Source organism: Labrus mixtus, chromosome 1 (assembly GCF_963584025.1).
Source record: "Labrus mixtus chromosome 1, fLabMix1.1, whole genome shotgun sequence".
Lineage (NCBI taxonomy): Eukaryota > Metazoa > Chordata > Actinopteri > Labriformes > Labridae > Labrus > Labrus mixtus.
In genome coordinates this window covers 8,061,025-8,075,204 of record NC_083612.1, presented here as the reverse complement: position 1 = coordinate 8,075,204, position 14,180 = coordinate 8,061,025, and the positions used below count along the sequence as shown (strand labels likewise).

The following is a 14,180-nucleotide window of genomic DNA, read 5'->3' as shown; positions in this document are numbered from 1 at the left end:
TGAAGGACCATAGCCTCCGTATACGCAGTGCAACCTAACCGCTAGGCCATCTGAGCCCCAACAGCTGGTTTATCTTCAGATTTTTGCATCCACATGAGGAACATGCTGGGGGAAATGCTCACTTCCCACTAAGGCATTGTTATAGCTACCAGCAAAGTTTATGTCTTTAGAAAGGAATCTTGAGACAGTGAAAGTGAACTTTCATTATCGTCCAAAGATGAGAAAATCGTTTTCAGAAATAGTAGGGTTATCATCACACTACCAGAATTTGAAACTGAGATGTGATACTTGTAAAATACAATATTGATAAGTTTCGACACCATTGAAACAAAACAGGTCCTAGGCCTCTTTTGTCTTTACTTAGGGAAAATTGCAAACTAACTTGTGCACACTCTCAGTAGCACAAATGCACTAGTAATGCTACGCTACCAAAACATATGCTATTGCATATCTTCAGTTTTTGCAGTTGTCTTCAACTGACCCAAAATAGGGTATAGAGCCATGTTTAAGTATTCCATCTCAGTTATAACTTGTGTTCCAGTTGAACCGATCTGTGAAGTTTAACGGACCACTGCTGCTCTCTCCCTTCTGCTTGCTGCAGCTTCGGGGTAAAAATAGGGCTGAAGGTCTGAAGTTTTTTTTAATTGATTATTAATTATTTGAGACAATGACTGGCAGATTTGTCAGAACCTACTGGTGGTAAAGGTTCCGGAGCGTCTTTACTTTGCACACAAACACAAGAGACTCTGGTTCAGAGCTTGTATCAGCTTCACACCCACTCCCATGATGCTTTGTTAAACTCTTTTCAGTCTGTGTCCTGAGACCATTCACTGGTTCACCTGTCTGTGCTGTTCTCAGAAACATCCATGCTGTCTGTGAATCCTGAGCCTTCACTTTGATTAGTTGGTATCATTGATCCCTGACCTCTTGGTACTGAACCAGAGACTCGTCTTCAGTCAGGTGGATCAGACAACGCTCTGTCAACAACAAAGGTCATTGGTCCCCCCCGGTTTTAGGGGCGTCTGCATCCGATGTGTTGAATGTGTCGTCCAGGTGTGAAGGTTCAACCTGACCTGAAGCCTGTGGAGGTGATCAGTGTTGAGACCAGTGATAAAAACAACCTTATGTCTGAAGTTAGAAGTCTTATAGGTTGAAGTTTGAGAAGATAACTTGAATGATGTTTTGTGTTTTACTGATGTAAATTTTGAGACAATCTTATAGTTAACAGAGAAGCCTCACTGTTTGTATGCAGACAGACCAGAAAGGGTTAAAGGACAGTTAAGCACATTTTAAAATCTGCTGCCTTGTTTGAACACAAGTGCATCCTGGCCTTATTTATTTTTCCTTCAACACTGATTATGTCAACAGCTGACATCACTGACTTTATAAAGACGCTAAATCATTGTTGATGAAATACATAAATAAATAAAATGTGCAGATGAAATTTGATTAGATGTCAGATTCTGTTTCCACAGCTGTGTTGTAAAAATCACCTCCATTATATGAGAGACACTGACTGATAGACTTAACTTCATTTGCTTGATGGAAACAGCCTGAAGGACAAACAGATGATTTATTCTTCTATAAAAGAAACTGTATTACTATGATGAGTGTTAAACAGAAGGAGGTGATGTTGGACTGAATTCAATGCAGATGGTAAACAGGGCTGGAAACCGAAGTGTTTGAACGGGTTCAGATGGATGGATGTTTTATCTGGGTGTGTTGTTCATTCGTCACAGGGGACACAGTGCATTAAAGAAATGTCATTATGTGCCGCTGCAGCTGTCTGTTATTGTGTACTGACTCATTTCTCAGCACACACAGGGGTCAGGGTCACAGTTAATAGGTCTGATTAAAGGAAAACTCCCCCCTAAACCTGATGGATCTGCAGCTCTGGATCTACTCTTAAGTCTGGATGACCTGTCCAACACTGGCCAGACATCTCCAGATAATTTGCATCTCTTTTTGATAGATCTGTTAAAGTGTGAGTACATTTATGTATTAGGCTGCCTGTTCCAAAAAAGGGCTAATCAAAGACATTACGTAGATTATGAGAGGAATTGTTGATGAGATCTAATTTTTTTCAGACCTTTTTTATTAATTAAATGACTTTTAGAAAGTATTGTTGATTGCCGCTGGATAACAGACCCTACTGTAGAATGAAAGCCTACAAAATCATGGACAGTTAAATGTATTTTTTATGTCTGGGTCAACAATGCTGCCGTTTGCGTAGTGCAAGACAAGAAATTCATCATCAACCAAGCATCGCTGAATGTTAATTAGCTTTCATTAGCTACTTTACGTTGCCTAACGATATCAGGATAATTGTCAGCTGTCTTTCAGCTGGTGTTGTGGGGCAGAAATTTTAGTTAAAAGCTGTAATATTTTGATGAAGTATACACAATTATTTTATGTCAAGATTAGAATTCAAAGAAGGAAGTCCGTCCTTTTGTTCCTTCAAGGGACAGAGGAGCGTCTAATAGCATTTATCCACAATCTCCTCCTCTCTGGGTTGTCTTTCTCAGATGAAATTTACTTTTCAGATGAAAGTACAACCCGCGATCGCCTACTCCTCAGTTAGTGCATCCAACTGAACTGTCTTTCATTTAAAAAGTCAAACTGGTTAAAACATGTAGATGACAATCGAGACTGATAAATTCTGTTTAGCGTGCAGCAGTAGGAAGACTCTCTTGCCCGCCAGGTGGCCGGTTCCTTACGTGAGTGATGTCACATGACAGCTAGGAATAAATGGTTAAAGTGTGTTAAAGATATTGTCAACAATTTTGAAGCCTGCAGCACATTCTTCAAAAACGAACAAACAAAAACACTTCAATAAGTAGCTGTGGGGTTTGAGACTGGACTTGTCCTACGTGTGTTCATGTCTTGCAGGTATAGCTCTGTAAAATATCTCTAAGGTGTTTTTTAAATTTGCAGTAAAGCCCTCTAAGCAGACCAGAGGAGGGTTATGGTTTGGCAGAGAGATAAGTAGTTCAGAGGTACTGGTAGTAGTCGGCTGAGGAGTACAAATATTTATTCTCTTCTGCTGAATGTCTTTTATTTGTCTTAAAGGTAATTAATTAAACGTTTATAACATGTGTAAATGTCCATGCTGTGACATGTGAGATACCTGAGCAGAGTGTGCTGTCGATCAGGTCGCATGAATCAATCATGTTTGATCAGTCTGTGTTTTAACTTCCTGTAGGTTAATACACCCATTCATACATTAAGATCTCACTGTGTACACTGTAGATATAAATCAATCACACTGACTATGGGTCTGTTTGTGTTTTATATAGGTCAGCTAACTGTTGTCTCAGGTTTGTAGGCCGTGCATACAAAGGTGTGTTCAGGTTAGGCATGTTCCCCAGCTGAATAATGTCCTAGACCTTTTAAATGGAAATTTAAATTATGTTCAACTGACTTGAAAATATACTCACTCAGTCAAAATTAAGCACAATTAATTCATTTACATGTTCCTGTGCCGGTAACACCGCTCCTATTGGTTGTTGTCAATAGTCACGTTATTGAACAACACAATTTGCAGAATAGACTAAAGACCTGTGATAATATCAAACATGCCAAGACGAGAAAAAGACTGCCTTAAAACAGCTCGGATTGAGTTTTAACAGCACCAAATGGCCACGATCACGGGAGCGCGCCCCCAACTACAGCAAGACTCTCTGGATTTTATTACGACTTTAGACATTTATCTGCGACTTCGCTTGAAAATCGCTTGAAAATTTGGTAGGTGTAAGGCCAGCATAAGAGAGAAAATGTGGAATAATACATAATGTTTACTTTGGAACATCATCTCTTTAAAGCAGCTCTCAAAGAAGACGACATTCTGTTATCATCAGTACTTTTATAAAAACACTGTATGAGTGTTCAGCGTATCAAATGAAACGATGATAAAATGTTATCTTATTCATGCCTGTGTCCAAGAAAAACAAGAGTCTCAGTCCCAGTTCTCCCAGTCCACGGCCATCAGATTAGTGTTTTAAGTGACATCACTGACAGGAAGTTGTCTTCCATGTTGATGGATGTCCTGTGTCTCGACGAGTGGCCTCAGAGCCACACAGGTGGTCCAGGATCAGGGTAACTGGGTTTATTTGTGTTGTAAAAAGCCTCACAGGAAGCAAAGAAACCCAGCAGAGTCCCCAGTGCTGCCATTAAACCTCTGACAGGGAGGGGAGGGGGGAGTGAGGAATGAGAAGGACCATTTAATCCAACATGTCACCTCCTCAAAGCCACGGTCATTGTGACTCTGCCAGCTCGTCTCAAAGCTCTGATCTGGTATTTTCTCCTCGCTGAGAGCTTGTTTCAGCACCCTGGAAACCAGCACAGACCCAAACTCGGCACTGGTTTCAATGGTCTGTCTGGGATTGGTGCAGCTAAAGCACATTGCCAGACAGATGGAAGTTTTAAAATGAAAGAGATATATTGCTTTTAATAAAGAGTACAGACATAAAACAGTGCAGGTTTTGGAAATTCTTTAGACAGAGGGAGTCATGAAGGACAGCTGAACCCACACTCCCAGACACAAACGCACATCCTCACATCCTCACACAAACATATCAAGAGTAAAACATATCAAGGAGTAAATGTTACCTTAAAAGGTGTTTTAAGACCAAAAGCTAAGTCATATTTTCCATGCATCGTGGATACATACAAAGTGATGGAAATAAAACCAATTGGCACCACAAATTTGAGATTGCTTGTGTAATTTGATAAAAAAAAAAATCTGCCTGACCCTGAGATGCAAGAACTTTCAGGGGTTTGATTCCCCTGAATCACACAGAAGGTTGATTAAAACTAAAACATTTTAAAAGTGCTTTGCTTGTCTTGTCTTGTGGACAGCTGGAGAGAGAGGAAATGTTGGGTGTAGGGAGTGTGAGATGACATACAGCAAAGGGCAGAGGTCGGATTCAAACCCACAGCCGCTGCAATGAGAACTTAAGCGTCAGTACAAAAAAATAGTAATTTAAACTTCTTGTGAATCTGCATGAATTTTGCATCATTGCATCATCACTGCATCATTTCTCATTAGATTATTGCAAAACCAGTTTTCTTGGTCATTCTGGTAGTATAGGTTAGATTTGAGTTGACGTGTGACTGTCTTATTTCTGTGAAACCGTATACTGATCCTAGCTGGTCGGTTATTAAATTGGGCTCTGATCAGGTTCAAAAAGCTGGGGCCATTAGAAAATGTCATCCGTACACAGTTCCTGGAAAGGTGGGGAAATAAATGTAGCTGTGTGTTGTCTTCAGATCATTTTTCAACCAGGACATTGCAGCCTTTGGTTTCTGGGATGTATATGAAAGGGTAAATATTAGCAGATAAGGTTGTTGTCTTAACTTTCACCAGAGATAGGACAGTGGATAGACTCAGAAATTGGGGAGAGAGAGGGGGTAGGGAATGACATGTGGGAAAGGAGGCACAGGTTGGATTTGAACCCAGTCCACCTGCTTTCGAGGATTTTAGCCTCTTTATGTGGGGCATGTGTACTAACCACTAGGCTCCCAGCTCCCCAAACAGCTTAAATCTTACTGAGGAGAGATTGGATAACAGAACCAAACAAAACCATTGTTTGGAAAATACAGACGTTAACTCAGCAGCACACAGGACACTTTCTGCAAAGTTTGTTTGGGACCATCATCGATTGTCTTTATGTTGTTGAGTCTTTTGAGTGGTGAGATGTTTGAGTAGAACTGGTCCAGGATTTAGACTGGCTTTGTATTGTGTGGACTCACTGCCATCACCAACTGGTTTCTAGTCTGAGCACAGATAACAGAGCTGTCATCAGGTTAAAAAAAAACCCCACTAATTCCTTTCCAGGCACAGAGCCAACTGGACAATAAAGTGGCCCAGTTCAGTGTCTTACTGGCTGGCTGCCATCACATTATCTGTTTCCCCAAACTCAGAGGTCGACTCAGTGTGATGAAGGCAGCAGCTGTTTGTCTCCAGCTGTGACTGGAGTTCAGACTGAACTCCGACTGGAGGCTGGGGGAGTCAAACCAGCTCAGAGCAAGTTTTTGTTCCCAGTCAGTAAAGTGTTACTGGTCCACAGTCACATGTGGAATCTGTTACTGCAGTAATGGATTCAACAGAAGACGAATCGCTCGGTTCATACGTTCACTTCTGTGCATCAATTACAACCCTCAATAAGAACAGGACCTGGTGTCTGACTCCTTAATAAGATGAATTTGTCCATCAGTCATTCATCTGCCTTTTTAAGTTCATTTACCAGCTGTATTTTCTTAGTGGTATCTCTCCACTACCCCTACCATCAGGAATGAATACGTTAGTTTATCATTGAATATTCATGGTTCCTCACCTGTTTAAATGTTCACACTAACATATTCAATATTATAGACACAAACTATTGATCAGTTTGGTGATAGATTGATATTTTCTGAGGTAGTTTTCACACCTAACCTGTTTGGTTTGGTTAAAACAAACTTAAGTCCGTTTGCCAAGTTAGTGTGGTTGGTTTGTTCAGGTGTGACAGCTGTCAATCGAACCCTGGTGCGGCCCTAACAACCATACCAAGACTGCTTGAAAAGGTTGGGCTTGCTACGGTGCTACGATGCTACGGTGCTACGATGCTCTGGTGCGGTTTGTTTGTAGTAGGAACATGAACGACCTCAAGCTGACCCAACTGCAGGAAGCAACCTTGGCCCTCTCTATTCATCATTGCTGAACATGTGTTACAAAGACCACAGGCATGGCTGACCGATCTTTGGGAACAATTTTGTTGGATGGGCAGGTCATGCTTCAGGAGGATTAACGTGCACCTTCAACTGTCTTGATTAGCTGCGACTCTACGATCAACAAATTAAGTCCTAGCCGCAGTTGTGCCTGATTTTAAACCTGTATCAATTGCCTACAGTGATGAATGTAAACAACAACAACAACAACAAAAGAAGACCAGAGCCAACAGCAATCCATGTAGATGTCTGTCCGTTTCGGACCACTTTCATGTAGATAGGACAATGAATAGAGAAGCAAATCGGAAGCGAGAGTGTGGGAATTGACATGCGGCAAAGAAGCCACAGGTTGGACTTGAACCTGGGCCGCCTGCTTGGAGGACTACAACCTCTGCAACTTAACCACTAGGCCATCAGTACTAGTGCTGTCAAAAATGTGTAAACATCTGTAAACATTATCTTTACGTGAAAAGAAACATGTCATTTTGTTGAAGTGTACAGTAAGATGCTTTTTTGAAACATTAAAAACTCCTTATGTTGCTCTTCCAGACCTGGCAAAGAAGTAAGTAATTTAACAGCAAAAACGGGTGTAGCTGGTCCGTCGCTTCCTCAGTCTGTGAGATGTTTTGTTTTTATTGTGAGTTACATAAATATTTTTCTGGATTTTAACTGACTTTTTGAACCAAAGTCACACAAATCTGGAGGATCCAGGTTTAAAAATATCTAGTGTTACCCTTAAGATCTAAAATGTCAGTAAATCCTGTTTATTAATAATATTAGTTTCAGCACTTTGAAGAGGTGATGCGTGTGTATTTAGCTTTCAGTAAGACAAAAACCTGCCAGCAGAGAGAGTCAGAGGGGTGAGGAGGTTGAGAAGGTTGAAGAGGAGGAGGGGGGAGGATCCACAGAATGAATGACTGACTGACTGACTGACAGCTGGTGGGCGGAGCTTAACATATGAGCACTTTGTTAGTTACAGCAGAATCAGACCTGACGGGACAAGAGACACACACAGACACACACCACAGAGAGAGGGAGACAGACAGAGGAAAATGACCTTACACTGGAATATACCACAACTGACTACACACTGCAAATACCATGGTAAGATCACTGACACACACACACACACACACACACACACACACACACACACACACACACACACACACACACACACACACACACACACACACACACACACACACACACACACACACACACACACACACACACACACACACACACACAGAAACAGCCTGTAGCACATGTTGAGTGGGTGCATGTGTTTGATTCTATGTGCTGAAGCCGGTGTTTGGTGGGGGAGGGGGCTGCAGGGGTGTAGGGTTTCACCCAAGGTGTATGCCTTAAACATTTGTCCTGAAGTGTGTGTGAGTGTGTTTCCAGTCAGTTAAACAGTCAATGCAGTGTGTGTGTGTGTGTGTGTGTGTGTGTGTGTGTGTGTGTGTGTGTGTGTGTGTGTGTGTGTGTGTGTGTGTGTGTGTGTGTGTGTGTGTGTGTGTGTGTGTGTGTGTGTGTGTGTGTGTGTGTGTGTGTGTGTGTGTGTGTGTGTGTGTGTGTGTGTGTGTGTGTGTGTGTGTGTGTGTGTATAGTTTAGATAAGGAGTTTGTTCAGTACAATTAGTTACAGTATGCCTTCAGGTTTTTATCAACAGAATGGGAAACATTTAAAAAACAGAACAAATAAAATGTATGGAACATGATGACAAACGAGACAATTTGTTTGTAAGAGATGAATTTAGGTCAAAACAAACTACTGAAGTGCAACTGAGAGATTTGTTGATGTCACCACATCCAGAATGTCAAAGTCATATTTTGAATTTTAATGGAAGAGAGCTGAAGAAATGCTAAGATAAGCTTTCATTTCATTTGGGAGATGTCTTTAAACATGTTAAATGAAGCTTTACTGAAGCTGCAAAAAGGATGTTTCTAGACAAGACTTAGGAAAACATGTTTGTCTCTCAAACTGGAGTGAAAGTTCAGTAGATGGGACTTTTAATTTTGCTACAGTGCATTCACATATTGATGATGTTTTGTATTTCCAAATTCTCAAATATGCACTCCTGAAAATGTTGTTAACAGTCCCGGTCTGGTTGTTCACACATGCACCTCACAGTGGGAGACTACCCCTGTCAGACAGGAGGGAGGGCGGGGGTCTCCTGAGAAAAACATGACGTAAAACAAATAACGCTGATGTGTGGAACAAAGCAACAGGGTCGGCTATATGACGCTATAATGAGAATATTTGCATCCATATCAATGCAATGTGTAGTTCATCGGAATCACAATATCGGCGGACAGTTAACATAATGCAGCTGTTTAATTTAGTGCACGGAGATCGTATAGCCAGCGGTCGCATGCATACAGTCTATAATGGTGCACCGATGGCAGGGAATAAACGTCACCACCCCCTCCCACCCACTCGAGGTGAATTCTCCGGATTACGTCCTGCTGCGTTCTCACATCAGCTCACTCTGAATTTCTGCAGAAAGAATACTGGCAGAAGTCACTCTGGGTAAAGTCCGAGAGAAACACTGGGCTGTTCGCGATCACAAATTGCAGCTCCTCCTGAAAACATCAGGAGTTTTTTCAGGAATTCTGTGCAACTGTGAAGGCCCGAATAGAGACACAAATGGAGAAATGTTGTTTTAGACCTGCTGTGGATGATCAGCATGTGAAGGACTCCTGTAGAGTCACTGAGAACTGAAGTGTCCCTGTTTTGTCCCTGTGCTCTTCCCGTAGTCGGTCTGTTAGATTCTGGATTCATGTTTTATTCTTCACTCCTCGTGATAACAGCTCGGGATGTTTTGTTGCTATAATCACCTCGCTGAGAGCAGGAGGACTCACTTCTGCAGTCTACACAAATCATTTCTAAAACACAAATGTTTAGGAGCTTATGGTGTCATTTCAAGTTCACTTACTCATTTAGTGAAAGAAGCAGAACTCAAGATGTTTGATGTGTGCAAACTTTGTCTGCAGGGCGACATGTTTGAAGAGAATTTCCTCTTTAGACAAACAGTCAGTCACGAGCAGACAGACGGGTTTCAACCTTGTCTGTCTCAAGTTTATCGAGTTTGTCCCAAACATTTCAGGCATTCTCTTAAATGCCACGGTTCTTGAAAAATGTTTCCTTCAAGGATGGAAACTGACAATTTAGACCAAAGAGCAACAACTGAGTCTTTGTTTTGAATGTTTCATTACGATTACTGATAAAATCATATGTTCTTTATTCAAGGCTACATTTCTGAGTAAAATGGGATCAGCAACATAAAAAAAGTGTTTTAAAGATTTCCTTGCTGCTTACTTAAACATTGAAGCCCTATATCTGAACACTATCGTAAAGTTAAACAGTATCAGAGTCAGTTTTTTTCTTTACCAACCAGGTTTACAGAAACTAGCAATTTGTCTGGGTAAATATTTATAGTCAAATATTCATCAAACTCTACCTGCTCTTGATAACATTTACTTTAAGCTTTTGTGCTTTCTGTCAACGGTTTCTTCTTCAGAGTTCATCCTGAGAAACACCTGCAGCTAAAATCTATAACACTCTGTTTAAATCTAAAACACTTCAATAATTATAATATAGTTTAATTTCCGGCCCCTGTTCCTGCATCTGATCTTTATATTTCAATCTGCATCCTTTAAAGGGTTTGAAGAGTTTCAGCTTCAAACTTCTTTTTGTATCAGAAGACTTTGACAGAAGGAATAAAGAGACCCGAGGCGGCTGTTTCTCTTATGTCACTTATTCTCTGTGTGTCATCACACGCCTTAGCAGGGATGTTGTGTTTCCATGGAGACAGTGAGTGTGATTGTACACACTCCCGGGGTGTGTTTTCAGGGCTTGCGTCATTTCACTTAAAGGTGGCATATCAATAAAAAAAACATAATGTCAAACATGTTCAAGCACTAGATAGCAGCGGTGCATTCAGTCAGATTCAAACCAGTTAACAGCTATCAAACACCCTGATGATTTATTTAGACTTTTATAGTGTGAAGAATAATTGATAAATTGATTTGTCGGTTGTGTAAATCAGTCTTTGGTCCACTTTGTGAGGATTTAAAAGCTTCTTTTTCAGACCATGATATGTTAAACATCTGCGTGTATTAGGAATAAAGGTTGGATAACCCCGAAAATACTTTTTCAATTTCAATATTTTCAATTCTTCGCTGATATATTCATCTATTATTTCTTTGATAAACTGTTTAATGTTTCTTTTCTAGATATAGAAAACTGTCTATGAACAATTCTAGACCTAGTCCAAAGAAGTACATGATTCATAAAACTAGCTCTTACGCTGGAGAAGGCAGGTACATGCACATTTATGGACTTTTTTCAAAGTGATTCTTATCATTGATTCACAAACAAGTTGACCTATTTCGTCATAAGATTTATTTATTTATTTATTTTATTTTTTTGTCAGCTGCCGTCTTTGTTATCTGAGGATAAAATGTGCACATCTGACCATAAACAAAGTGAAAGTGTCTGCATAGTTTAACTCTGGGTAAATACCTTAACCGTTACAAACGTGTTGACTAACAACGATGCTGCTGAAGTCAACAGAACAGAAATGAATTGATGTTTTATTTGAAGACATCTTTCTTGGTTTTGGTCGGCGGTGACCTGTGACTCAGACTTTGTCATGTTATGCCATTATGTTAATGATGTCGGACCCTGATGCCACTGAGGTTTGACCGGGTTTATTGCCTTTTAACCCTTCAGTGACTTCTGACCGCTGTCACTGATTAAACAATTGATCTCTGCAGAGTATGACTAAACCAATGTTAAGACCCCTGTCTGGAAAATTTAAGATCCCATCATCAGAGAAGAAGCTTAAAACTTAGAAGTGGTTCCTAACAATAATTAAACTGTGTTGCCACAGTGGACACATCTGTGATTTGTTGACAGTCCTGCAAAAATGGCCGTCCCAAAAAGAAGGGATTTTTGTGGAAACATTAAAATGATTAATCAATTGAATTGATTGATTCTTTTTAACTAGATGGACACTTTTGTGTGATGTCGTGTTCTGGAGGCCTTTCAGCGTAAAGATGAACTCCATACAAAAGTGTGTTTGATTGCCTCATCTGATGGACGTTCCAAACAAAAGAGTGGATTCAGTGCGTTTTCAAATCTGCTTCATGATGTAGTTCCTTTAACATATTTTTAACTTATTTAATGGAATTTGACAAAAGCAACATCTGTTTATTTGTGGTACAGCTCCAGTAAGACAGATTTCAGTTTATGTGTCACCTGCTTGATACAGGGCTGGTGCAGTGCTTAGCGTTGTTGCCTCACAGCGAGAAGGTTCCTGGTTCGAATCTCTAACGGCCGAGCCAAGGCCTTTCTTTATGATCTCCACGTGCATGCTTGGACTCTCTCCTTCTTCCTTCCACAGTCCAAAGACATGGTCGTTAGGTTAATTGGTGACTCTAAATTGCCCGTTGGTGTGAATGTGAGTGTGGCTGGTTGTCTGTCTCTATATGTTTGACCCCGAATGGGAAAAGTGGTATTGATAATGGATGGATGAATGCTTGATACAGACATACAGACAGAAGCTCCAGAGAAAAAACATGCATGGTATCCACCTGAGAAAAATAAATACAGAATACTGCAAAGAGGTCACCTAACTGGGGAATTGGTAAACTTCAAGTACCTGGAAGCAGCAGTAATTAAAATTCAATGCTGGATTCATTTTACTGCCAGTTCTTGGAAGAGGGAGATGATCAGCCTTTGTGCACCTCTAGATGTTTTGAACTCAGACTTGTTGGCATTTAGTTTTGCAGTGTCGTTTTCGGAGGTTTAATGTTGCTAAACCAGCAGGACGATAATGAATCAGTAACACAAAACAAAAATACACTTCCTTCTTGGTCTGAACACAGCTTCATGGTTTCATAACCAAAAAAAATTGTCATTGTAGATAGAAGAGGAACAGAATGGGATGTAACATGTACTGATAGTGAGTCAAATCACCTGAATGTTCACAGTCAAATAGTTGGACCTGGTTAGGCCTTACTGCAATGTAATGCAACATAATCCCCCAGCACACGTGCTGTGTTGGCCAATCAATGGTTACAGGTCCACATTCCTAATGGATGAGTTTTTCATGGGATGGTGTATTCATAGTGTTTATTTAGTGATAAAACTATCGTTGCTACGTTTATAAAGACTAACAGATCTTTTACTCATGCAAATCTTTCTGAATCACAATGAATCTTCCCACCTCATCTGTACCTGTAGGGACAGGACCTTAGCATTTCGTCAACCTGGCGCTGGTAGAATAACTGATTGCATACAGATTCTAAACAAGTCCGTCAATGATGCAAAAGCAAACAAATCAGGCCCGTACTACCTGGCCATCAAAGTCCACGTGCTTGTAAGAAGAAGTGGCAGTTTTTTTTCGATATTTCTAACCAAAATGCTGCAGCTGATGGAGGAGAAAGTGCCTCTTTGTGTTAAAAACAGCCAGAAGGATTGTCTCAATGAAGACTTCATCAGTCTTTGTATAATCTGATGTAGAGTCGGGATACTGATGCCTGGCAGCGCAGCACTCTGCTCTGGTTGAAACAGACAGACAAAGATAAGAAAAGTGCAGAGGAGAGAAAAGGAGACATGTTCCGGCTCTTCTTTACAGACTCTAAATCAGAGATGTTAGGACTTGTCCAGGGGCTGCTGGGTAAAAATATGGAGGGGAGGGTTGGTGGGGGGGGAGTCATGAGAAGCTACAGGAATGTTTGGAGCATTTGGATAATGGACTCGTACTGATGGATGGAGGTTGTTGGGGTTGCACAGGAAACAACATGCTGTTATCAGCGGGACGTGTTATAGTGTATTCATGATTCATTCATGGTCACCACTTCAGCTGCGTCTTAAATCAAGTACATTTGATTTTTTACTAATCAATAACATTAAATAACTAGCTAGTATGATTTATTTAACCCTCTAGAGCCCGGCAGAATTTTAAAAGCTGCAGTTCATTGAGATAAATTCTAAACGAAAAGCTCTATTTTTAAAAAAAATAAAATACAACTGAAAATTAAAGTCACAAGTCTTAAAAAACACAACTTCTTCTTGTGTCTTTTCTTATAGAGGGGGAAGTGAGGCTCTTTAGTCTGAGTTTAAATCAACTTTTAAAAAAAAAAACACCAAACATTCAACAGCAATGATACAACACCAATTTCCCCCCTCACCTTCGGGACGAACCATTCCTAACTTCTCGTTCCAAGAACTCTGCACATTTCACAACAAACTGTTAATTGAAATTCAAAAGGAGTCATATCTATGTGAGTCTATAAAATATCTGATTCGTTTTTATCTTGGTCTACTCAACGTAAAATGATGATTGTTAGCATAAAAGGCTCTTTTGTCTTGGCGCCTTGTGTGAACAGAGCTGTAGCTCTTTTTAAAGGAATCTATTCACTGTCAAATGTATCCCTTCCTTATTGAGAATCTTTGCC

At 40.4% G+C, this 14,180-nt stretch overlaps 1 protein-coding gene across 2 annotated transcripts in view; it reads left to right on the top strand.

Moving 5' to 3' along the window:
* Positions 1 to 7,651: 7,651 nt before the first annotated feature.
* plekhg4 (pleckstrin homology domain containing, family G (with RhoGef domain) member 4) overlaps positions 7,652 to 14,180 on the top strand; it is a 50,135-nt gene continuing 43,606 nt past the window's right edge. The window contains exon 1 of one of the 2 annotated variants that reach the window (XM_061052383.1): positions 7,652 to 7,812. In XM_061052383.1, the coding sequence (XP_060908366.1) occupies positions 7,810 to 7,812 (3 nt within the window). In that variant the 5' untranslated portion in view covers positions 7,652 to 7,809. The remainder of the gene's footprint in view (positions 7,813 to 14,180) is intronic. The other variant, XM_061052465.1, reaches the window with a different exon arrangement.